The sequence below is a fragment of the Balearica regulorum genome, chromosome 3 (genome assembly GCF_011004875.1).
Source record: "Balearica regulorum gibbericeps isolate bBalReg1 chromosome 3, bBalReg1.pri, whole genome shotgun sequence".
Taxonomy (NCBI): Eukaryota; Metazoa; Chordata; class Aves; order Gruiformes; family Gruidae; genus Balearica; species Balearica regulorum.
The window spans coordinates 57,822,140-57,847,661 of NC_046186.1; the positions used below are offsets into that span (position 1 = coordinate 57,822,140).

At 36.4% G+C, this 25,522-nt stretch overlaps 1 protein-coding gene across 1 annotated transcript in view; it reads right to left on the reverse strand.

The window, feature by feature from the left end:
- Positions 1–25,522, reverse strand: part of TRDN (triadin) — a 236,761-nt gene that overhangs the window by 174,539 nt on the left and 36,700 nt on the right. The window contains exons 3-6 of the mRNA XM_075749995.1: positions 23,975–24,016; positions 17,081–17,218; positions 15,225–15,251; positions 683–733 (exon numbers count right to left, since the gene is read on the reverse strand). Of these exons, the coding sequence (XP_075606110.1) occupies positions 683–733; positions 15,225–15,251; positions 17,081–17,218; positions 23,975–24,016 (258 nt within the window). The remainder of the gene's footprint in view (positions 1–682; positions 734–15,224; positions 15,252–17,080; positions 17,219–23,974; positions 24,017–25,522) is intronic.

Consider the following 25,522-nt stretch of genomic DNA (forward strand, 5'->3'; position numbering starts at 1 on the left):
ACTATTTTTAATAAGCTTCCTTCTTGCTTCCTCTGGCCATTACTAAGCACAGCACTGGCGCATCAGAGAGATGCTCATCAAATTTTATGTGGCCAAGCCTTTAGAGAGGAGGTTTTCTTAGGCAAAAAATCTGCACGTATCCCAGGAATCTTCTTCGTTTACGTGACCTCTGTAAACCAGTCGAAACCAGTTCCTCTGGGATTTTTGGAAAGTGCCAGTTAGAGGAGATTTAACTCTCTGAAAAAGAGTAGGTTCTTAAAATGGAGGCTTCTCTTATCTCTGGTACACACCTGGCTCACTGTTAACTACGACTTCCTAACTTGGATGGCACCCGCTGGCCCATAAATTTGCTTTCTTCCTTGCCCAGCACACTTCATGCCTTTTGCACCAGAGGAAGTTCATCAGCACTCTACTTTCTTGCACTTTTGCTACAAAAAAGATTCCTCGATAAGTTTGGGCAGGAAAATCTTATTATGAATGTGCATTTTGCGATATAGCCACACGAACATAAAGTGACCGTATTTGTTAATGCTAAGGTATACAGGAAATTTTGATCATTTACAGTCTGTGCCAACTGATCTTTGAATGATTCTGAAATACAACAGTGGTAACATATGTAGTTAACAAATACGCTGTATGTTACATACATATATGCAGGTAAATAGGCAAAAAACAAAGTTACCCTTTGGTGGTGTTCGTTTTTCATGTCTCTCCAGTTTCTCTTTATGAATTTCTGAAAACAATGCAATGTAGAGCTATCAATATTAAAATAATTTTCACACACAAAAATATCACATGCATTCTTGTAATAAAAAATAACAAATATTATAGCAGATCTATGACTTTATCATCTGCATATTCAGAATTACATACAATAAAGTTCAATTTTTTATATATACATACACTATATATATGGACAAAAATCATTACAGTAATTATTCTGCTTCTAATTGAGCAATACAGCCACTTTTAACGTCAAGAATGGGTTTTGCTGGTCTCTAACAGCTATACAGTAACACATATTGGTCATGAATCAGAAAAAAACATGCTTTTACTAAACATTTTAGTGTATGTATCTTGAGTGTTTTATCAGCATTAGTACTTTATGTTTACCAAATTACCTTTGGAAGGAAAAATGGTTTTTTTACTACATTTTATACAATTTTGTAAAGCTCAAATGTTCAATTTGTATGAGCACACACACACAATAAAAGGTAGACTTAATGCAGTATACAAATTACAGAGATAAAAGCTCCCAGATTAGGGATGGTTGTCTTGGAGAATGACTCATTTTAATCATGTTGTATACCAACACACTGAGAACTGCCTTGTTAGAAGAGGAATCGGTACAGTATTTACTTACCCTTGCTATACCATCTCTTTCGAACAAAATTCCTCACCTGTGACACTGATATTAAATTACTACTACATACCTCTGTAACTGATTTTTTTTCTTATTGTGCCAAACCCAGGACAATAGAAAAATTAAATCAAGCTTGCATAGCACTGTTTGCACACGATGGTAGAAATTTAAAGACCATTAATTATAGGTGCACAATAAAGTCATTAAGACTGTACAGAGTGTCTGGTTTATGGTATTGTGCATTTATTTCCTGCAGTAGGAAACTGGTATAAAATACTGGATGAAATTCATCTTTGACAAAAGCACATGCGAATCTCATTGGACTCTATGGGAGGTGCCTCCTTGTATTTTAGGGTTAGATTTGATCTGAATAGTCTACATAGCAAGAACACTGACCTCAAAATTAATCCAACAGAGAGAAAGTTATGCATATTACATCTCAACTCTAAGGAGGTACTTTAATGCCTACTGAAGACAACTGAAATCTTCTACTTACACCCTTAGTTATTTGCTCAGATTGTAACAGGATACACATTGCCAAAGGGATACAGTAGGAATGTAGTTTTCCGTTCCTAAGACTCTGATCTTTGCATAGGTCCTTGAAAATAAATAGAAAATGTTTTTATTGGATAATATTTGCCATCTGAAATAATGATTGTGTCTGGTTTGCAAGAAACGTTATTATATGGCATGAGCCTATGATGTCTTCAGATAGAGAGAACATTCCTTCATGGAGATAAAGGGTAACAAAGGCCAAAATACGTATCACTGTTAGCCATTTATGTATGATAGAATAGCTACGCTAATTATACGGTGTGATTAAGCTAAAAGGACTTTCTATTCAGTTTTCATCTTGTTCTTTGCAGCCTGGGTGTGTAGTTCATTTATTGTTCTATAAACCTCAAAGGTTGCGATTAGGAAGAAATCATGCCATATTGATTTACTGTATTTCAGCTGAGCCTGGATTATTTTTCTTTTTGCAACTATGTGAGAATTTTTTATGTTTTTTTTATCAACTGAGAGAATCTAGTTGCCGGATTTTCAAACTTCTCACACCTGTTCTGCTTAAAAGGATGCATAAACTAGTTTAGGTACCATAAGTGGTAAGAATGGTGCAAGACAAGAACAGCTGGAGAACTGGTCCCTGATTCTGAGCACATCTGAGCAGTTCTCCACATCACTGCTCCAGACTGCCTCCAGACCCTGACTTATTGCATTTAAAGAAAGCTGTTACTTGCTCTGCATTGCAACATACAGCCGAGACATATCTCGCCCAGTTCAAGAGGTCATTCTACACATGGACATGAATATGGCCCACTAAGTGGTAAATCACATTCTTCGGGCAGAGTCATCTACACGGACACATATTCCTTTCTTGCCTTAAGATGCCTCAGCTCTGCTGGGTTCCCACCACCTGTTATGTGTGTTGCTACAGAAAATAGGCCTCCTCTTCTTGAAAAAATAAGTATAAATCTTTGTTATTGCAGAAAAAAGTTTTTTAAAATTACTGTGGTTTTAGGGAATTTCTTATTGCTAGTTTGACTGCAACATATATACAGAGCAATGACTGTAGAGCTGGCCATCTAAATCAGCCTCACATTGTATCAGCAGTGAAGATTTCTTGACACAAATACTTCAGTAAGGTACACCAAAACATATTTTCTAGACAGCAGCACTGAGAATCTCATCTAACTTGCTGCTACAATTAGGATACCACACATCACAAAAAACCCTACACAATTCCATGGTGTGAAATGCATCTTCATAATACATAAGTGTGTGTATATATGTTTTCATATGTTGCAAAATGTGCCATCGTTAAGATCTCTTCACAAGCTCCCCATTATAGTTTGAGCCATCATAAAAAAATGCAGCCTGGAACACATCAATTCTGATATATTATAACCTAAATTTTCCCAGCACAAATAAATCTAATCTCAATATATGCTGATCTTCGTCAATTTACAAGGCAGAAAATAGTCACTCTTTGCCAACTCCAAAATATTTAAAATAAGGAAAGTCATTAGATTACTGGAGATTTTTTTTCTGTTCTGAGAGTTTTGATATCCTCTGCTTTATCTTTTATGACAAATAGCTTTAATTTTCTAGTAAACACATCATATCTTATTGCTGAGTTGACAAAGTGGCTATAATATCATAGAAGGCTTAAATGGCCAGTTTAAAGCATGTAATTTATCTCTATCAATGTGACACATTGTTAATAAATCCTAAATATTATGAATTCATGTTTAGAAAAATGACAGAATCGAGCAGCAGCAAGGATAATCTTTGTCACCACGGCAACCATTCCGATTCTTTATGAGATGACAGCACTGTTTATTAAATTATTGTAAGCGAGTACGTATTTTAAAAGCTGTATTTCATTGTTTGTTTTCTTCGGTTATCAAGCATACATGAAAAATTATCTTTCCTCTTGCGTTTCTTGGGTTTTGAATGGATAAGTACTTTATTTCCTTAAATATGGATACTGTTTGACACCGGCTTCTCTAGACCTCAGGTCTTGTGCAGATATACAGAACATGCAGGGTGATTATTTTAAATAACTCCAAGAAGGGAAGCTAGTAGTCTTCTTACTGACCATTTCGAGAAGCTGAAAGAAGATATATTCGACTGTATTTTTAGCAGGCTGGTATATTTATGTGCTGTTGAGCTAAAGCAGGCCCTCACAATCAGCTGAGGATCAGTATTGCAGGTGACTTTACTGAAAATCCCTGCTGAACATACAGTTTGGGTGCTAGCTTCCCCCACCCCTCACCCAGCCAATTTTGATTAACACTAGTTCACAGTATCTAACAACAGCCTGGCACTGGGTATGCACTATAAAGCCCCAGCTCTGGGAAGATCAGAGCGGGAGAAAGAGAAAAAAAATGACAGTCCCCTGAACCTGTGTGAGCTAGCGGTGCAGCGCTGTGCAGGTTTACATCAACGTGACTGAAGAGCATCGCCTCTGACGGCAGGGCACAAGGAGATTCTCCTGGTTCCGGCAACAGAGTTCCCTTCTTCGTCCGCTCTTGTGTTTCTGATTTTGATTTTTTGTTATCTCCTTGTTTAATATAATAAAATATATAGCATTATTCTTAGCTATTTTAACTATATGGCATTGTGATAGCACCTATGGGCCTCAGCTTTCATGAATTGCTTTAGGTTCCACATGGAGTTTTAACATGATATAATATCCCATCTCTGTAACACAGGAGTTCAAACTAACTGGGCTACATTTCTTCTCTTAGTGGAAAAGCACAGCCCTGCGTCTTGCTTCATTGGGGGATGAAGTGGTGACTAACAACCTGGCTTTGCTAAAACAACTCCTAGACCCCATCCTCTGCTGAGTTTCCATCTTGCAGCTGAAATGTACCTAAAAGAACCCCAAACAATCAAATACAAAATGTCAATGACATGAGAGCCAAAGTGAGGAAAAAAATGGGATTATTGTCCCCATCTAAACCCACAAGAATGCTTTACCCAGGGTAGCCCAGAATATCAGCAAAAGAACTGGGAATTTAACTCTGATCCCTGACATTGAATATTATCTCCTCATGCTTAAAGCCATCATGTTTCTACTTAAATGTTGTAGTGAGGATGGAAAGTAGGTTGAATGTATCTACTGTTTTAAAGGTATAATTGAACAGATGGAATTTCACTTGAAATGATAATACATTGTTCTTTCTAGGTAAATTTTACCAATTGGCGATCTTTTTCATAATCTGTCACAGGTAACACAGCAATATATGCCTTTACTGCTTTGACATTCTTTCCCTTTATAAATATCTAAGTGTGAAAAGGAAAATGAGTCCTTTGCAGAGTCCTGGTGAACCAGAGGTTAATAATTTGCTTTTGAGCAGTCAAAACCCTTACAGCTATTGCCAGCAATTTAATGGGGCTATATCCCTGCTAGTTTATCAAGACTAATTGGTAGCAGGCAGCTGATTATCCTGAAGAGCTGGTGGAAATAGATACTGAGGGCAAGGCAAGAGTGAGTGGTGTTAAGAGCTTTAGAAGATGAGAGGGATGTCATTTCTAATGTGTTTCTCGATGCTGTCTGTATGAAGAATTGTAGTCTACTCTCTTGCTGCTGGTATCCTCAGGAGAAATTTGCAGTTGTGCAGCTGATGTCTATTTTTAATCTAGATAGTACCAGCTGGTGAGGGTGACAGTTATCCTTGTGGGGCTAAGAGGAGAATAAAGGAATTTGTGCATTAGGGCAACTTCCAGCTAACTACTAATACATCATATAGCTGTACTCTAGAGGCTGGGGGGGGGGGGGGGGGAAACACCCGGAAAAAAACATGAAAAAAAAGAACAGGAAATATTTAATTAGGTAATTCAATTGGCATGTTATGCCTATATCCAAGAACCAAAGACAGTGTAACAGAAGGCTTTAAGTACCAACATTCAGTTGGAAAGTCTGAGTGACACATAGGACTAATTTAGGTGACTTTCCTTCTAGCTTGCTAGTAGCACAGTCTTATCCCCAGTATTTTCTTAGATCTTGCTCTGTTCTGAGGATTCATAGCAACTTCAGGCTGGTGTACAGAACAACCTTTCCTGAAGTTGTGCATCTAAGATCTTTCTTGAAAATGTGACAGGAGATTAATTGCCTCTTACTGATGAAAATTCTGAATGGTTTGTGTGCTCATCCAATGCGTGAGATACCAGGCTATGGTGCCTCTTAAATATGGTTTCAAAATTGTTTATCCATCTCGTTGGAAATCACAACTGCAATTTAGAATGAGAATGAAGGTTTCCTTTTTCTTTTCTTTTTTCTTTCATATTTTGCAGAATTATACAGCATCTCTTTCATTTGCTGTATAAGACTACTTTTAACAGAGGTCACAGAAGACCATTTCTCACTCTTCTTGGTGAAAACCCTCTGCTCTGGTGTATATTTACCCAAAAACTGTTGTTCTACACTATAAATGTCGCTGTGAAGTGACCTTAATTGGTCCTAAACCTATTCAGCAAAGTTCATCTACTTCACCTCAGTGGCCTTTATTCCCTCCATTTGAAACTTTGGCATCACTAAACAGCTATCAGAGATACAGAGAACATGATCCTCAAAAATTTCTGAACAATTTACCTATCTTGAATAGCACACAGCAAACAAGTAGGTTTTATGTTCCCCCAAGAATACAGGGATTTAACATGGTCTTCCAGATATATGTTAAGCCTTCTTTATAATGCCAGAACAGGACAAAAAAAATTAGATTAGATTCCAGTTCAAGAGATATTTAATTGTTTCCATACTATTGTAGTTTCCTTGGTCTATAATAGAAATTCACTGTAGGTGACCTACTGACATCTTTATCATCTTGCTGAGGGGTATTTCCAGGATGATTTATCTTCTTTTTATTTTTACAAGATGATACAGAGAAGGAGATACATTGCAAGGAAGGCATTTTTGGAACAGTGTGCCTGTTATTTTCATAGCAGGAAGACATCCCAGCCTGTGTCAAGATTTTATTATAAGCCAGTCTTTCATAATCTCCAGCTATCTAGACTGAACTTATTCCAATCCTCCATTTCTCATTATGTTAAAGACAATTAAATATGTACATATTTTTCCATATTACTATGTCTGAAATAGCACTCCTTTTGCTGTAGAATAAAATAGCTTTAGCAATTAATGGTGAATAAAAGTGTATCATTATATTACTATGTACTTACTAAAAGAGTTTTCTCACAAAATCACTGACTTCTGTAGTTGACCTTTCCCCTTTGATTTTATATGTTTGGGCATTTTCATATATTTATAAGGGCTGCTTAAAAACTAAATCCCACAAACTCTTTCAATACAAAGTTGTCTTTCAGCAAAATAGGAAATTACTTCTTTTTTCCAAAAAGCTGAGATGAGAGGGAAAGTTTGATAGAAGTTCCTCAGGCTGAAGAACTAGCTGTAAACATAGAAACTGTTACAGAGTTCTTTTAAGTCCTTTGACATAAACCCAAAAGTTGTACTACATCCTTCACCTAAAAAAAGGAAATGGTTGTGGTTAATTGCAGCTTGAAAGCCTCAGTTTACCAAGGCAAATGGAGCTTGACACAGTGCGCAATCATTTCTTTTCTCTTCGTTCTAAAGCCTGACTGATTTTATGTTTTGGGTTTACTTTTCTTTCTGGTAAGGTTTCCATTTGCAGCAGAAAAACAATATCTTAACAGAAAGGTTTCTAAAGGGAGGAGAGTACTTGCAATTATCTTTGACTAACTATCTTGTAAACAGCACTGACTTCCTTCAGGAAGACCATAAGCAAACTGATATGGAGGAACTTTAATGCCTGGGCTTTTGAATGAATTAAAAGTGGAAGATACTGAAAGGTCTTCAACCCTAAATATTCTTACATACAAGTAATTTTTATTCCAATTATACAAATATGTTAAGACTCTTTTTTGCATTCCCAGACTGCAGTTCTTTAGCATGGTTCTGAAACGTAAAAGGAATGCTAATTACACTTTGATTAAAAAACAATAACAAAAAATAACCACAAAACCCCCCAACCTAAATGAATCAGATATAGAGCCATGTGATCAAAACCAGTTTTGTTTTTTTTTTTTTTGTGGAAAGTCAAATTTTCTTGATATGTTTCTCCTTATGGATTCCAGCCTGCAAAGATGTTATTGGACCAGCTTTAAATGATGTTTTTCATAATCAATTTTATCACAGTCTGCATTTAATTGAATGCAATTTTATGCAGACAAAATGCAGACAAAAATTGTAGACCTCTAAATAGAGCAAAATGATATATACAGTAATACATAAAATCTCTAATCTTGATTATCATCAAAGAAATCTTTTCCTATACAAATCTATTCAATAGGGTTCTTTTTTATGAAAGAAGGAAATAATAGAATAAAGAAATCACAAGACAAACCACAGCTCCTCTGCTCAGCTTTAAACAAAAAATGTCAACTCTGCAGATCCTACCTTAATGTGTTAGTCTGCATATATTTATCCTATAAATTTAATCACTTCTAGATCTAATTGATACTTTTTTTTTTTTTTTTTTTTTTTTTAAATGGGCCTGGCAGAAGAGAGATACTCTTTCTGTGGGTCATGAGTATGGGACTCCACTTGCTATACCCTCTCCTTGGCACCGCAGTAGCTGTGAGGGGTTTGGAGTTCTCTCACAAACACGCAGGACTCCCAGTTTTGATGTTGTGGGTTTAACTGAGTTTTGGATAACCCTCTCACTTACCTGGTCAGGAATTTGCTCTGTCTCAGGCTCCCAGCATCTGCCTAACACATCTGCCTAACATCTGGGGGGCATCTGCCTAACACTCCCCTCTTCTTTTAGAGTGAGAACCTCCCCAGTGCTCCACTGCTGGGGCACAAATGAAGGTTTCCACCACGATAACACAGATAGCTGCACTTAAGGTTTTCCCTGATTTAAGAGGATAGCTTAAACAGCTGCAAATCTCTGTGCTACTACACTTCTGACCAGGATTCCTACTAGCCTTGTGGTTCAACGTTCTCTGTGTATCTGTTAAAAGATAGCTGGCAAGTTTGGATTAAAATGTTTCAACTCAAGTTGAAACCCAATCACTATTCTTCAATGGGCAAAAGAACTATAATTGGACATCCCTATTCCCTAGTGGTATATAATTTTGTTTCATCTGGATAATATGGGAAACATTTTCTTTACATTACAAAATGTTATTTTATAGTGGATATGCTATTACTGTATTGATCAGAGAAAGTAAAACAAGATGAGATTTTTAAAAGAATATTAATAACAGAAATGGATGCCACAAAAATGCAAAATGCAAAAAAATATATATCTGGAAAAGCAGTTTAACATCTGAGATTAAATAAATCAATGATTTTCATCTTTTAACACAGGGTGTACTTTACACAATGCTACACAAAATGCTTTGTAGTAAAGTGTAGCCTTGGGAGACAGTGAAAGCCTTTTAGAGAGATCTATAATAACAGAAAAGTGAACATTACCATATGGCAACATAAAAGAAACTGAATTCAGAAGGCATTACCAGTGCAAATAGATATTTTAGGGATGAATGGAAATACATAATTAATTTCTAAGACACACATATAACTACCACCAGCAACTCAGTTTTCAAGTTGCATCTATGGTACTGAATTTCTTTTTTCCAGTCCATTTCTAATTTTTTGGTTGGAAACTCTTTTCTGAATAAGAATATTACCTTCAGAAAACCCACTTGTTTTCCTTATTTTTCCAAATTTCTTACTGTACAACAAAAGGACTTATAAATGATAAAATACCATAGTCTACCAATTTCAATATTCTGCCCAGAAATAAAGTTAGTTGCCATGTTAGCTAGCAATGCGAATTTTTCCAGATATTCTTCTGATATAAACTAGAGTAATAACAAATTGTTATTTATATGTATATGATAGTTATGTTAAACTTTAGAAAACCCTTTTAGTAAAGAATTTTAAATTTAAGAATATTAATAGGCACGTGGTAGCGTTTTAAACATCCTAAGGTACTCTGGTATTCACCAGCTATCCTAGAAGGGTGCACTTCTCCCACAAGTCCTGTGTCATTTCTGCCAGTCCCATGCTACATCTGAGATACCGTGTGGTATCTAAAATGGTGCTGGTCAGCAATGTCTGTGCACCTGAATCCTGCCCAGGGTGTTTCCACTGTGGGAAAAGGTTGTTGCTTGACAATACTGAGTTGAAAGTAAAGAAACAAACTTTCTAATGTATACTGGACTTCTTTAAGATAACAGATATCTGAGTGGGAGTAATTACTAATCATGTGGGAATTTGGGAAAGAAAAATGTCTCCTTCAAAATCTCATTATGAAACCTAACTTGTTCCAGCAGCTTACTTCCATGGTGGTTTTACTTCCTAACATTAATGTACATACTGTCTGTAGCCTTGGGTTCATGGAACGTGGTAGACGGATTACAGCCACACAAGAACTGTGTCCCTGTGGAATTCAGTGACACCATGGCTCAGGGAGTCCCTGTCCAGAGTATGGAGAACTGTTTTGGGAAATTATCATTATATTTTCAGCAGTTCTTATACCCTTCCTGAGGCATTTGCATTGGTCACTCTTGGGCAACAATAAGGACTTCTGTTGCATCCACTTGGTGCGCTGGACTTTTGGTCTGACCATATATAACCATTCTTATGTACTTAATAGATAAAAAAACCCCCCAATCTGACACACATTATAAATTGCAGGACTAACACCTTAAGTATTTGTTGGTATATTTTTCCCTATCCTATTTGAATACCCAAATCAGTTCTTTTTGGGTTTATACAGGCCATAATATCAAAACCACTTTCAAATCCAAATTAGCAAATCCCCCAACCATCTTCTCTAAGCAGCTTGTTCCTACATCTCCCCTTTCCCACGCAAAGCTGTGGTACATGTTTGCATGATCAGTCTTAAAAAGTAGTTGTAGGAAATGATCTGGTCTGAGAACCTTTACTTTTGGGAACATTTTGTTTGTTGTTATTAGTGCAGATTAATATCCAGATCTGAACAAACAAATAGTTCGTGCTGAATAAATTCTAACTGTCTTAACTTTGAGGGGTTAATGGGAGTGAGTGTCCAGAGTCAGGTCTGGGAGAACTACACTTTGGCCAGAGCTACTGAGGGTAAGTCACTGTAACCAACTGTACCCTTAGAAGTTGCCATGTCTTTTAAGAAGAGCATGACGTGTATGTCTTCAGCATATTCATAACCGGCCTAATACTCAGGCAACCCTACTCTCATTTGAACTGAAAACAGAAATTAAGGTGATTTGCTGAAAAGTTTATTTGTAATTAACAAAAGTTTCTTGCAACCCGTGACAGAGGATTCTGTTGTTTGTGGCTTCTTATTTTATGGTCTCCTAAGACCATATACCAAATTCATGTTTCCAAGACAGAATGCATCACTTGTTTTGAAGCAGAAGACGATGCTACTTGAGCATACAAAACCCACTGCTGCATGTGCACAGGTTGTCAGGCACACCCTCGCTAGCTAAATGAGGAAGCCATATTCAGATTTTAAATTTTCAGTTACCCATACGCAAACTGGAGTGAAGTTCCAGAACAGTTTAATGACTTTTTTTAGCCATGGATGACAATGCTGAAGTATCTGCATTTGCCTATATTTTACCGATCATTGCTTTCAATTTTGTGCACTAGGTTTCTCAACTCTCCTCCAAACTCACAACTGATGCCAGTAATGTCCACCAAAAGATAATAAATATTTCTCTCTTTTTCTATAACAATAATTTCTAGCAAAAAGAATCAAAACATCACAAAACGTACAGCTGTCAAATAATTGGATTTACCTCTAAAGGTTAAACTAACCCTGAAAAAATGAACAAGATTATCGTTCATAACCATTGTTCTAGAAAGAAATGAAGCCAAAAACATATTAAGCCTGCAAGAAACTGTGATTTTATTAGGTTTCTCAATATCTTTTGTGAAAATGCTCTGTAGTTTTAGCATGTTGAGAATATGCATTGTTAAAGACTGCAAAGTCCTTTACAGAATAATCTTTCATTGCCTCCACTGAAGAACACTTTTTTTTTCTTTTTTCTGGACAATATCAAATGTTCACTCTTTTCCAATTATCAAAGATAAATATTAGTGATAAGGCTTGGACTGGCAAAAATAATTGCAATAAAAAAGGCACTCGGCAAGAATTTTCATCCTTTCTAAAGAATTCTGAAACTGATATATCCTGTTGCATGTGCAAGGCCAATGTCATAATTGTACTTTTATTATCTTTGCTTTCAATTTACATCTCTAGGAAGGTGATCTTTCCTTTCTTTCGGCTCTTAATTATCATTACACTTTTCTCTGCTTCCTTCGTCACTACACAATGACCTTACCACTCCCCTTGAATTTTATTCAATATGTAATTGTATTGTGGTACTAGCAATCTTCTTATTTTTACGGTTACTATATTCCACTCTAAACTAAATTTTGTGCTAATATTTTAGCATTCATAAAAACGGCTAGTCAACAAAGCAAAAGACTGAAGGCTTGTTCATACACCAAAAAATAGGTATGGAGATTTTTCGAAAACTCTCAGCCTATTCATGAATACCACAATAACTGTGGGTTAGATCCAATACAAATACTTAAAAATCAGGCATAGCAATCATAATGCATATTTCCAGGGTGAAATTTCAGAAAGGTTTTCTGTAAATATGTGCAAAAATTCAAACTGCTCATCTTCTGGAGACGGTAGTAGTGTACTGTCCCTTCTCATTGGGTCATTTTTTTGTTTAGGATGTTCAAATGCCAGAAGCATAAGAAAAGCCACCTGAGGAAGGATAATTCACAAAGCTATAGATAACAGCACTGCACAGAGTGGAAGGGACTTTGGTGCAGAAATGATCCTTTAAATGAAAGCAGAGACTACTCCATAGCCTAAAAATTTTGTTCTGTATTTGCAGATCTAACTGTTAACATTTTGATTCCCGAAAAGTCTCCAAATTTGTATAGCTGGTCCTCCTTTGGGTCCAGTCCTAACAGCAGTCACATGGAAAAATCACAGATGTAATGTCTTTTTTTGTTTTAGAAAGCTTTTCTTCTGGAACTCTTATTTCTGGACTGTAGACATGACAGCACACACTAGTTAGGAAAAGCTATTCAAAGAGATGTGCACCTTGTGCTCAGAGGAACAGACCGCAGTGAACTTCACTGTGCCTAAGCAGAAAAGCTGCTGACTCTAGACTTTATCACAGAGATCTCAGAAAACTTCTATCTGAGCTTAGACCCAGGCAATTCAGCTCCTTGATGTTTACACGATTTTAAGAGAAGTTTGCAAAGAGAGAGAGTAACAGCTCTGAGGAGCTCACAGCTGCCGGACACTGAGCAGACATGCGCAATACTCTGCACTGGCCTCTCTAAGGGACTGGTGGCTCCAGGGTACGTAGGTTGTATTTCTGTAGCTCAGAAAAAGAGGTGACAAAAACAAGTATAATCAAGGTCAGATTCTAGATGCCAGGATGAAATGGAGACCACCAATCATCTGGAGATAGTAACAAGTTATTTGAGGATGTTGCTGTGTGAAAGCTTAAGCCTGTACCCATAAAGGGTCTTAGACCACTTTCTTCATCAGTCTTAGTCAAGAAACAGTTTGTTGCAGGTAGTCAAGGGTGGGACTCCTTATCCTCTGAAAAATGGAGTGGAAAGATCTTGAGCACACATCCAGGAAGTGGAAAATCTCACTCAAAATCTGTTTTATATGTCAGGCAGATGAAGCATGTTTGGATTTGGGCCCTTTCACAACTGTGTCTATGAGTTATCCTGTAAGATACCAGCTCCAGAGGAATCACCAACTCCTTGTCCATTACCTTCACCCCAAAAATAGACTTTCTGAGACATTTTTCTCCAGAGCAGGGTTGTGACCTTTGAATACTCAGAATAATATTTCAAGCTGGCAGTTAGATAGTCATTTCCTTGGACAGAGGACTTTTAGGCTTAATCAATTATCTCATCCCTTCCAACTGACAAATTTAAGCAGCTTCCAGTTCATTTTGAAGGCTTCTTTGAATTCTATTTCTACAACCTAGTGTCCCAATACAAAGTGTAAGGCACAAATATGTCACTGTTTTCCAAAGAAGCAGACATTACAATGATGAGCATGTTGTTGTCCATAATGTTTTTATGGACTAAGCCTTCCAAGTCGTGAAGTACCTCCACAGTACTCCCAACCTGGTCAGCTACACTGGCCCATGGTGAGTAGACACCTTCCATCCATGCACCTGGTGTCCCTGCCAACAACGTGCTACAGCTTCAGACTCTTTGCGCCCGCTGTAAAACTAACAATGCATTTCTCTCTTTGAGAGAAGAGACAGGGCAATGCTGAGCCCTTTTGAGACTCTTACCAATGGAGTAAAGAGATGGAATGTTTTCCTAAACTGTCTATAAGTTTTCTTCAGTCCTAACATGAAGGATCATCCATACAAAGATGAACAGTCCTGGTCTTCAAGCTTATTCATTCCTTGGATGTCCTACTGAGACTGACAAAATGTGTCATTAAATAGAAGCCTGATGCAATTCCAATTAACTTGAGAGAAAACTGGATTGTAATCTCAGCACCAACTGGGGTGATAGATTCTTCAAGATGGGCATTTACCTATTGAGATTTTGATGGATACCAAATTCAGATCACATAGGGCTGGTTACACATCCAGTTATTATCAAGCTGCGCTCAATTTGGAGAAAAAAAAAAAAAAAAAGCACACCCTAGTTTTGAAAAGCTTTACATCCTATCACCAATATCTCAAGCCTTCTAATACATTTTCATTTTGATTTAATAGAAGTTGAACTTAAGTTTTATGTTTCAGCATGACAATTTTCATGTCTGAAAAGATTTATATTAGAAATCCTACTTGCTTCACTTGTCTGCTCTAAAAATTCAATGATAACTAAGTAATTTTTTTCAGAAGATTCAGAAATAGTGCTTATTTTAGGGTTCTGCATTGGCACAAGGTAAAATGCTTTCACAACACCTCACAATTATTTCTCACTAAATAGTCTTTCTGTATTATTATTTCTAAATATGATTTCTCTCCAGACATACACGTAATTCATATTGCCATTAACAGGAGTCCCACGTACAGGGCAAGGGTAAAGATTATATTATTTCTGTAAGTATATTGGTTTTTTAGGAACATTTTTCAGATTTTCTGGATAATAATGAAACAGTAAAGAATTCTCACAGACCAGCAAACAGTACAGCAAATATTATTACTCAAGTTTCTTATTTAATGATTTTGTTAAAGAACAACTTACATTGTTAGTAGACTGACATGTAACTAATCTATATCACAGATATACCAGTTAATTCTTAAAACAGTTACAAAACATTTGCCCTCTATAGTAAGGCAACTGACCAACCTTTTTTCAGGGAAGGTTCCACTTCACCTAAACCAAGAGAAAAGAACAGATGTCAGACGAGAGACATCATAATTTTAAAAAAATTATATTTTTTGTCACATTGGCTCATTTAATTATTATTTTTTTTTTAAATCTATTCTTTATATGCTAAATGGCAAGCACTCTATTCTGAGATTTTGGATTTTTCATAACACATCTCTCTTACCATAGAGGTTTTCCTGGGTCTGGGGTAGAAAAATTCAATGTGCAGTAGTAACCAGGGAAACGTCCAAATCTGTGTTTGTGCTTCTGATGTTAGGCATGCTTCCATGTTTTAAGGAAAGGCCCAGTGGTTCCATTTTAGCTCCAAATAATAAAATGTTTATGCAGGTTAGCAAGACTGTAAATCTAGCAACACTTTGGTGAAATCCAAGGCAAAAAATATTCAATTTCTGTGGAACTATGAACATTTGATTGCTGCCTTGTGTCACTGCACATCCATGTGGGACATGGAATTTAAAGGATTGAGCCTGGACGACCGTGGTGAGTGCACTGCAGTGCACAACGGGCAGGGAAGTCACATGGACTTATGTTTTATGTTATAATGCAGTAAGTTGCCTACTGCCTTTTCATACATCTAGTAGGTATTGATGAAATTCCACTTGGGCCAAAGACTGGGACTGAAGTTTCCAAACACTTAGTGAGCATTCAGATGGTGAATTTTTGTATGTCAGGTACTTTATGACCTTTCCTACTTGCATTAACACTTATCCACTCAAGTATTTGAAAGCTTGCAGGCGCTTTGGGAGCTATGAAATGGTAAAAATGAACACTTTTCAAATTTTAACAAGCTCTCCGTATTTCACCTTTTCTGTTTCTCAACCATATCAGAGATTGGCTTTCTCCTAGTTGTAAATCATATCTCAGAATAGGATGCCCAGTTCACAGACTCACATGTAGCAGCCTATCTATTAGTATTCGTGTATGGTGCTGATATAAAAAGCTCATGCACAAATTTAAAAGGTAGAAATTTGATAATATCTCAAGTTTATGAATAAACGGGTAGAAGTCAGTTTCAGTACATGTTGCTTTTTAATTATATTCTGGTATAGCCCAATAGAATATAAAATAAACTACCATGAAATGAAGATGTCACTCCTACACTCGTTGCTTGTCAAAATGACCAATATGGTGTGACATGATGATCCACTACTGCTCTGCTCATACCAGGGAACTACTTTTTTTATAACAAAAGGACAGTTATTTCCAAACTTGAAATGTTAGCAATTTACTTTCATTTATCAGATGATGTCAGTTGCAGAATGTTACTGTAATGACAGAACCATAATTTCTAGTAAACTGAATTATTTGCAATATGCCATCCAAAATCCTCTTAGTTCAGCCAAAATGCTATTTTTTTTTTTTTTTTTTTGTCCCCCAAAATATTGTCCTGTCATCAATATATCAAATAAAAAATTTTAAGTTTCTTGGTCTATCTTGTATATTTACCACAGTTCTTTAGATTCTTGCTGATTAAAAGAAAATAGCTATTTCCATTCTCTAAAGCAATATTCTGATACATATTTTGGTTGTGGCTTTGAAGTCTTGTGTAAATTAGTGCTCTTTACTTCAAGATGTACTAATGGTAATACTTAATTCTGACAGCTTTTCTGTAATGGTACATTAAACATGAGATGAAAGCTAACAAAGAGACCAATTTACTGATTGGAATAGCCAGTAGATGCTTTATTAACAGCAACGTTCACTTTTCATTTTGTTTGACCTTCTTGTCTGTGAGGTTAAAACCTGAGTAAGCCAACATAATGCATGTAAACCAGCAGTTAGAGCAGTTACGGAAGTCTTTACATTACAAATACCTTCATCACTGTTATCATCATCACTCCATACGATGTCAGACAGTAAAGAAATAAAGCCATAAAGCCAATCAGTGGATTCTTCCAATGCCTCATGAATGATTCTCAGTGGTTCTGTGCTGAGCTTGTTAACAGATCTTCCTGAGTGCAGAGTTTAAAACAAAAGTGGTTTGAAAAAAAATACTCCTTCAGTGATTAAAGTCAATCTTCATTTTACACAGGACTAATTATACTACCTCCTTTAACAGAAAGAAAGATTGTGAATGTTAATTTTTGTTATTCAAGGGTTTGAGGACAGCTCTCCTTCCTGTGAAAGACTGGTATAAACTTTTATCCTACTGTACTTGCTGTTAGCAGAATGATTCAGGACCCAGTGGATAATTTTGTCTGCGCTCCAAGTTCTGGCTCTTCTTTTGAAGTTTGGTTGGGTTAAGGAAAAAATAGATTTGATTCTACCTGATATTCATCCTTTCAGATAATCTCTGCCTTGCAGCCCAGTTTTTTTCTCTGGCCCAGGTCCTCTGCCTCTTGATGCCTATTTAGGATTCACTGCCATCTGGGTCCCACTCCTTATGTCATATCTCCCCTTAAACTCCCTGCTTTACACAAGTCCTGGATGAGGAAATTTTTGAGCCCTGGCTTCACCACACAAACAGGTCATATAGGTGCCATGGAGTACATGTAGAGGATGGGTAGAAGAAAGCCATGTAGACTCGGGCCAGAATAAACCTGAGTCTGGAATGAAAGGGAATGTAAAATCCAAATTGCAACACAGAGACAGCTACTTTCAAACACACTCCTGTGTGTCTGGTTCTTCTCTTACAGCTTTTCCAGAGTTTCTTTCACATGCACCTGTGAACATCTGCATACTTAACTGGTCCTGGTCTTACTGCTCCTGTAGGCACGTAAGCTGGCAAACAAGGAAGCTGTGTGGTTTAATGCGCTCCACCTTCCTGGGACCTTTAATGGAAGCCAGGCCCCTGCTCCCCTTGGGTCCACACCCAGGGAGAGCAACCATCAGTGGGTAATACAAGTACATCCTTCAAGGCTTTTCCAGTTGTGATTTCACCAAATTTCTCCCTGCCCTGTTTATGCTGACATAGCATTTCAGAGGAACTTTCCAGCCTCTGACAGAGTATTTCTTCTGACCTTTCTGTCCAGCAAACTTTTATTCTCTCGAAATCTGTATCAAGCACTGCTTAGGAAGAGGGACAACTGTTATTCAGTCTGTGTTACTGTACACTGTACTTGAAATGGCAGACTGAACTATCACCCTCCTCTGTGTGAAGGCTTCCCACACATGTAGACAATCAAAGGTAGATCACAAATACGATTTGAGTCGTTGGCCTAGTCTTGTTCCTAGAAGTTACATACATATACACTGAATTTAGCAGTATCCAGATGGGAACCATATCTGTTTACCACTATCTTTCTGTATGCAAATATTTCAATAGGAAGTTAAACACGAGTCTTTTCAGAACTGCTTCTGGTTGCAGTGTTCTGACTCACAAGCCAAATCTTAGCAGTAATCAGAAGTAGTCTCACATGGACTTGCAGGTTACAAAGACAGGCAAAGTGCAGGCTTGAAGCAACTTCTTTGATGGCAGCAGTATGAACGGTTATTTTCTAAAAGTGCTGGAATGCAATGTACAAGCAACTTTATTTGAAATATAAATGTATCACTACATAATTCCTTTTATTTCTAATTAATTAGTCTGAAACAGAAAAGACCAGACTGATTTTCTATTATTTGGCATATGCTTATTAATAATGTAGACCAAAGAAATATTTTGGTTAATGCTTTTTTTAAGATTATATTATATAGATATAAGCTACTGAACAATCAGGCACATCAAATAAATTAATTGTGTGCCATGATGAAATGACATAATTGCAAATAAATATGCATGATCTCCTCATTTAGTGTACTGTTGTGAGTTATACTTTGCAACAGATTAAAAAAATTCAGAAAGACTAACTAGTATAACAGTGCATATTTACTTTGCTCATCATAAGGCATTTATTTATTTGCATTGGCCTCATGCATTGAGATGTAGAGATTTTGTTTTTTCGACTGATTTGCCACAAATGCCCTTCTCTAGTGTTTATCAGGAGAATGAACACCTATATTTAGGCTATTAAAAAGTAAATCTGCAACCCAACCCCTGATGCCATTTGCACTTTATTCTAATCTAGAGGTGCTAAGGAGTCCGAGTGGACTAATAGAATTAGGCCAGAGGGGTCTTAGCATAACTGAGATTTTGATTCACAAGCAGGGATGGTTTAACTTTGGACAGCTGCCTTGATTTCCACTCTGGCTATCCACCTCCCCTTTACCCACTGGTTGCTTAGGGATGGCTCAGTTGCTTTTACAGCCACAGGCTTTTAAAGCCACAGGGACTACAGCTGTAAACTGAACAAGAATTGGTGTCAATTTATTTTAATATACTGGTCTATCAACTAGCAGTTCAAGAACTGCTTCACAGGTAGCAGAGCTGTCCCCCCAGGCAGGCAAGGGAAATGCTCAGAGACGAGCAAGATCAAGAGCAGAGGAAATTATTCCAACCACCCCAAGGCAAGCCATCTTTGCTGATGAATCAGAGCCCTCAACGTCATATCCTGGTCTTTAATTCACAGCATCTTCATAGCAAACTATGAAAAGGGATTAGAAATTGTAAGTGTCCAGAGGCGAAGTTCTCCAGTCACGCCTACACTAACAGGCCCAAGTTGCAAATCCTCTTTAAAGTAAAAAGTTTAGAAAAATCAGTTGGGGCTGTGTAGAGGACACTTCGATGGTATTTGCAAAATTAAATTTTGTGTACAAACAGATACTGTGAGATCCACTTGCAGTCTGATGCAAGTGACACAGGTCTGGAAATCTGTCTCCTTGTGCATAGATCTTCTGTTTAATTTTTGTTGTGTTTCCTACATTTTTAAAAATTAGTGCTAACAGTCATGATGTGTCCTAAAATGCTTAACACCACCACACCAGGTAATGCTGAAGTGAAAATTACTACTGATCAAATCCATGCTTTTAGCTCTCCCCACAACTTTGACAATAGCAGGTTCTTTTCCTACTAGAACAAAACACACAAGAAACAAAGGAAATAAAGCAATTCAGGGGGGTAACAAGGAGAGAGAAAGATGCTGTTTGCCTCACACACATGCAAAGAAAGATAACCATTTCCAGAGGATTTGCATACTCATGCTTCAAAAGTGAAGCTGAGAGAATGCAGATTTTCATAACAAACTTAGAGCTTGGTACTGTGATGTAATTTAGATTTTTTTTTACAGATTTCAGCAAGGGTACAGTATGATGAATGTTTTCGGAATAGTCTTGGATTCAACACATTCAGACTGGATAAGCTGTCCTCTGTCCGACTTTTTATTTCTTGGCAGACCTTAGAACACAATTTTAAAACCAAGCTCACAATATAGTTCTCTTGCTACCATATGTTATGTAGTATGTAATAAATAATTTAGAACTAATCTATAACTATAAACTATAATTAGTACATCATATATCATATAATATATAGCATGTATTGGGCTGGGAGTAGCAGGGGTAAGATCTTGAATTTAAACTGTGAAGAGCCTTTATGAATACAGAGTATTTCTCAGACAGACACAGGCTGTGAAGTTCTATCTTTTGCTGAACTTGTAAACAGGGACTGAGCCAATTGTTCCCCTTAGATAATATAGTAGAAAAATGCTAAATGTCTGTCAAAGGAGGAAGGAGGGGAAAGGAAGCAAATGGTTACTCAGCAGGTTAAGCTCAGGGATGAAACATGCAATTAATATTGAAGACTTTTTGTTGACAGTATGTAATTTAATTTAATCACATCTTAAATTCAGATTATCCTATCTAACTAAATGTACCTGAAAGCCAGGTGTTGAATCCCTGGTGGTTTCTAGCCTCCCTCAAAAGACAATGCGGAAAGACATATTGTGACCTTCAGAAGGCAAGTCTCTTGCTTTCCTCTGACATCTTTTTTAGGGCTATATGAATTAATTTCCAAAGATGCCTATTCCTTTCTATTGACTAGGAAGGAAAGGAAGCCTGAAAAGTTAGCATGGACATGACACCTTATTTTCATGACACCTTATGATTGAGGTATGTGACATGGATTCTATAGATGGTACTGTTTAATATTTAAATCTTACTTGTCATTGTTTAACTTTGGCTAAGCACTTAGATTTGTAACTTAACATTCATAATTAATTCCAGTTCAATATGAATGTTCATCTCGATAAATTACTTGCATTCCAAAACAGCACTGGTACCACCAGCAGTGCTTTGCTATAACATTTTGTTTTGTCACGGTCTTTTGTTACTTAGTACAGTAGAAGAGATGTTTTTGAGTTCAGTAAAAGTTCAGCTCTACTTGTGATGGCACTTCCACTGCTATGAGAATAATTAAGAGTTTTGTCTTTTTTTTTTTTTTTTTTTTTTTTTCCCCAGTGGGAACTTCAAAATTTTAATTCCAGAACTTTCTGGGAAATGTTGAAATTTGGAAGAGTTAAATCTGGTAGAGAAAGAATCCCAGTCATATTGAATGACTTCGTATAGTAGTTTCAACAAAACCTTCCTGTAGGAAAACTCAACTGAATTTGGTTGGAGAATGCTTGTTACCTGTGGTAGATAGCTGCAAGAAAATTTTGAAGTTTCTTTAGATTTTCTTTACTGAACATATGCAAATTTGGTCAAAATAATTCTTTAAGAAATAATTTCAGCTGTGTTGTAGGTATAAAATACTTCTGAAAACTCCCTATATATTTTGAAACTGGCTTTCATGATCATTACATCAAAATTAACCTGTTCCAATTCTTTGTAGCTCTCCAGCATTATTGGTACAGAAACAGTAATTTGATTCAAAATGTGAGAACAAGAATTCTGACCGACTAATTTCTTCAGATTTGAACTCTCCTTGGCTCACAATTTTAACTCCAATTGATTTGAAAACAGAATTCATATATTTAATGGTAATTAATAACTCACACTTAACACAGCTCTTTGAAATCAACCAATAACAGACTTATAAAGTCCTTCAATCAGCATTAGGTACGTTCTTGGGACAGAAGATAATTTTCGTAAAGTGACAAAGTCATTTCAACTTCAGTAAACTTGTGGTATTTTGTGAACAGAAGAAATCTTTTTTTCATCAGGACTGATAATGGGTCCTTTAACAGTGGCTTTTGGAAACAGGAATTGATTAATCACATGGTATGATTTGTTGTAGCGCCTTAAGCAAATTTGGTTATGTTTCATGGTCTGTGTCATTTATTCCTGTGAAGTGCACAACAAAAAGTGACTAATTGATTTATCTTGCAAATCACTTCAGTCATTATCCCAGTCTTAATAACTCTGCCAGGAATGCAGTCTCCTATCAATCTTTTTTGCTTGTCAAATAGTTAAATACATATTCAGAGTTCAACCTATTTTAAAGGTTGGGTTTTTTAATGAATTGTACTGAATTACTTAATAATTGTTGGATTTTCATCAATTACATATTTTGACTCTAGTGAATTGAATGCAATTAAATTACAAATTATGGTAATTATCTGGTGTAAAGATTGATCTATGAGATATAACCTAATTCATTGATACTGACAAGGTACAGCTGATGAAGACAGAGAATTCTGTCATGTTTGATAAAATACAAAAGCCTAACGCTAGTTTGTGATAATAAAACATATCCTACCTTTAGTAAAATATTATCTTATAAATCTAGACACACCTGCATTTTAATTTGAAAGTTTATATATTTCAAAGATTGTTATTATTAGTAGTAGTATATTTCTACTCTGTGGTCTTCTGAAGAGTAGTATCTAACATATAAAACTCAATACACACATAAAGTCTTCCATTATTAAAATTCCAGTTTGTCAGCTTAGGTGTCCTTAGGTCTTATTGTCCTATTTCATAGACTAACATTTTTGTCATGCTTACAGCAGTAAGCTTCAGGATAAACTCTGGTGGGTATCATTGAATTATGAGGATAAAAATAACAATTTAATTTTGTATTATAAGTATGTTGAATTATAAGTATAAAAGCAATGCCAAATATAACTCAGACTGAACATTACCCAGTAATTTCCATTTTATAGATAATTAAATTGTAAATATGAAGATTACAGACTGTAGTATAAATCTTCTCTGACTCTTTCCAATATCAGCCTTAGATAATTATATTGAGGTCAAGTCCATAGAGAAAACCTCACCTGAAAGTAGGCCAAAGCATTTTACCCCAAATGAGAACAAAAAGTAATTATAACTAGAATCCACTTGTGAAAATTTAGAAAGAAATTCTGAAGGTGTGATAAAGTATCAAATACTTTTGATATAGCCATACAAGTGGACAGGAATGTAGGTTTAGGGTGGGCTTTACATGTAATTTATATGACTTGATTTGATATCAGCTGACAGGCTTCTGATTTGATGGATCAGAACCTAATAAGGCAGTGTTTTCTGAAACAGCCTCACATTTTATCTAAATAATTTGAAGTTTTTCTTTTCTCATTTTAAGGATTCAATTCTCTGACTAAGAATACGGATCTTAACTTCAGACTAAAAAGGCAGTGCTGATAAATAATTGTACAATGGCATTTTTAAAGGGCGTTTATGAGGGTAAAATGAGTATCCCTCAGCTTGCCACCATTTCCTGGGAATCTCCTGACTGAGGGCATCTCTTCGCTGACAGATCTATTTCAAGCATGATGTGAAAATTGGGCGGAGGCTATTGCAATGAACTTTGCAGTCCCAGCCAGCCGGATTTGGGGGTTAGCAGAGAAGCAGTGCTGCCGCGTCCTGGCACTCTGCTCGTGCCCATGCTTTGTTATCTCCGGCCAGCAGACCGCACGCGCGTATTCAGAACACTGCAGGCAGAACGTCTTTACCGGGCGGTAAACAGGGATCATCGCAATGTTGTGAATAGGTGGCTATAGTGGATGGCAACAGGATGAACCCCAGAAAGGCCAACAAAAAAAAGAAAAAAAAAAAAAAAAAAAAAAAAAAAAAAAAAAAAAAGGAAGAAACACCATTAGCGATAATGAACATTCTCAGCTGTCGCTTGACTAAAGGAAGCAGTTACAGAGTGAAGTGAGGAGTTATTTCATCTCTGTGGGGCTGCTGTTATGAAGCAGAAATTGGAGTTCATTAAAAAGAAAAACAATACGCTGTAGGTGTGAGATAATACAGTAGGAGTCAGAGCAATACAAAAACATGGTTAAATAAGGCACAGGTATTTTCACAAGTTACAAACATATTCTATTGCTGAAAAGAATATGTTACACATAGTTGTTTCTAGTTGAACTATTTTGATTTCTTCAACAGCAAATAACCAAAGAATTACATTACTGCAATTGTTACTGAAATAAATTACTGAGGTTTTTTGTTTGTTTAAAATTGGAAATTTCACCGGTACTCTTATGGGCCAGAAATTTAGTTTGTGTTTTGTATCCCATGAAGTGCATTTAAGCATGCAAGACATTTCTTTTCTTAGATTCTTCACTATTCATTGAGTTAGTTTCTGAAATTTCATATTTTCAACTTAATGACCTCATGAAATTTGATCTATAGCAATTTATCATCTTGTATATGCTAGACCATTTGGGACAAACACAGTACTTGCAACACTGCAGTACTTCATAGACTGTCATTCTTTCCAGTATAAACTCATTTTCTAGGGGTTATAACTCAGCTGTATGATTTACTGCAGAGTGAAACAGGGGAAATAAGTTGCCATCTAGGCAGCCCTTCTTTAAAATGGAATTGGGTTTAAATCCCTTTAACTGTTTTTATTATTATGGAAGACAATCAAAAAAAATTATTTTGTAGGTTTTGGGTACATTAGTGGAAGTCCCATGTAATCAATTAAGAATTTCATTAAGAACTTTGGAATGCATAAACTTGTACGCTGAACTGACACCTGTAAACAAAGGAAAAACTCTATTTCTAAAGACTATAGCACTGTTTTGATAAGTTCCAAGGTGAGCACAGCAAGGGCCAACACCTTTTTTTTGCATCCCACTCCTTTGTTCTGTGGGAGATTTCTCTAGGGTTTTGCATGCATGGAAAAGTTTTTACCAATTATTTAAATTTGATGAGACTGTGAAACACCTCTTGCACCAAGAGACAAAATTATTTGTTCCAGTAAGTTTGCTGGTGCTTTAAACTAAGCCAGAAGTTAATTATTTTTCCTGAATAAGTACAAAGGTATTATCAGTTTTAAAACTGGTGGATATACGGGCACAAAACACAAAAGTGAATAGAAGTACATTCTTTTGCAGTTCTTAAAATGTTCCAGTGAACACGAGCCTAACAGAATGACTACAACATGATAACATTCCCAGAGGAAGATGGAGGTATATGTTCCTAATAATGATCTCACAAAAAAACCAAAAACAAAACAAAAAACCCACCCAAAAAAACCCAACCACCCCAAA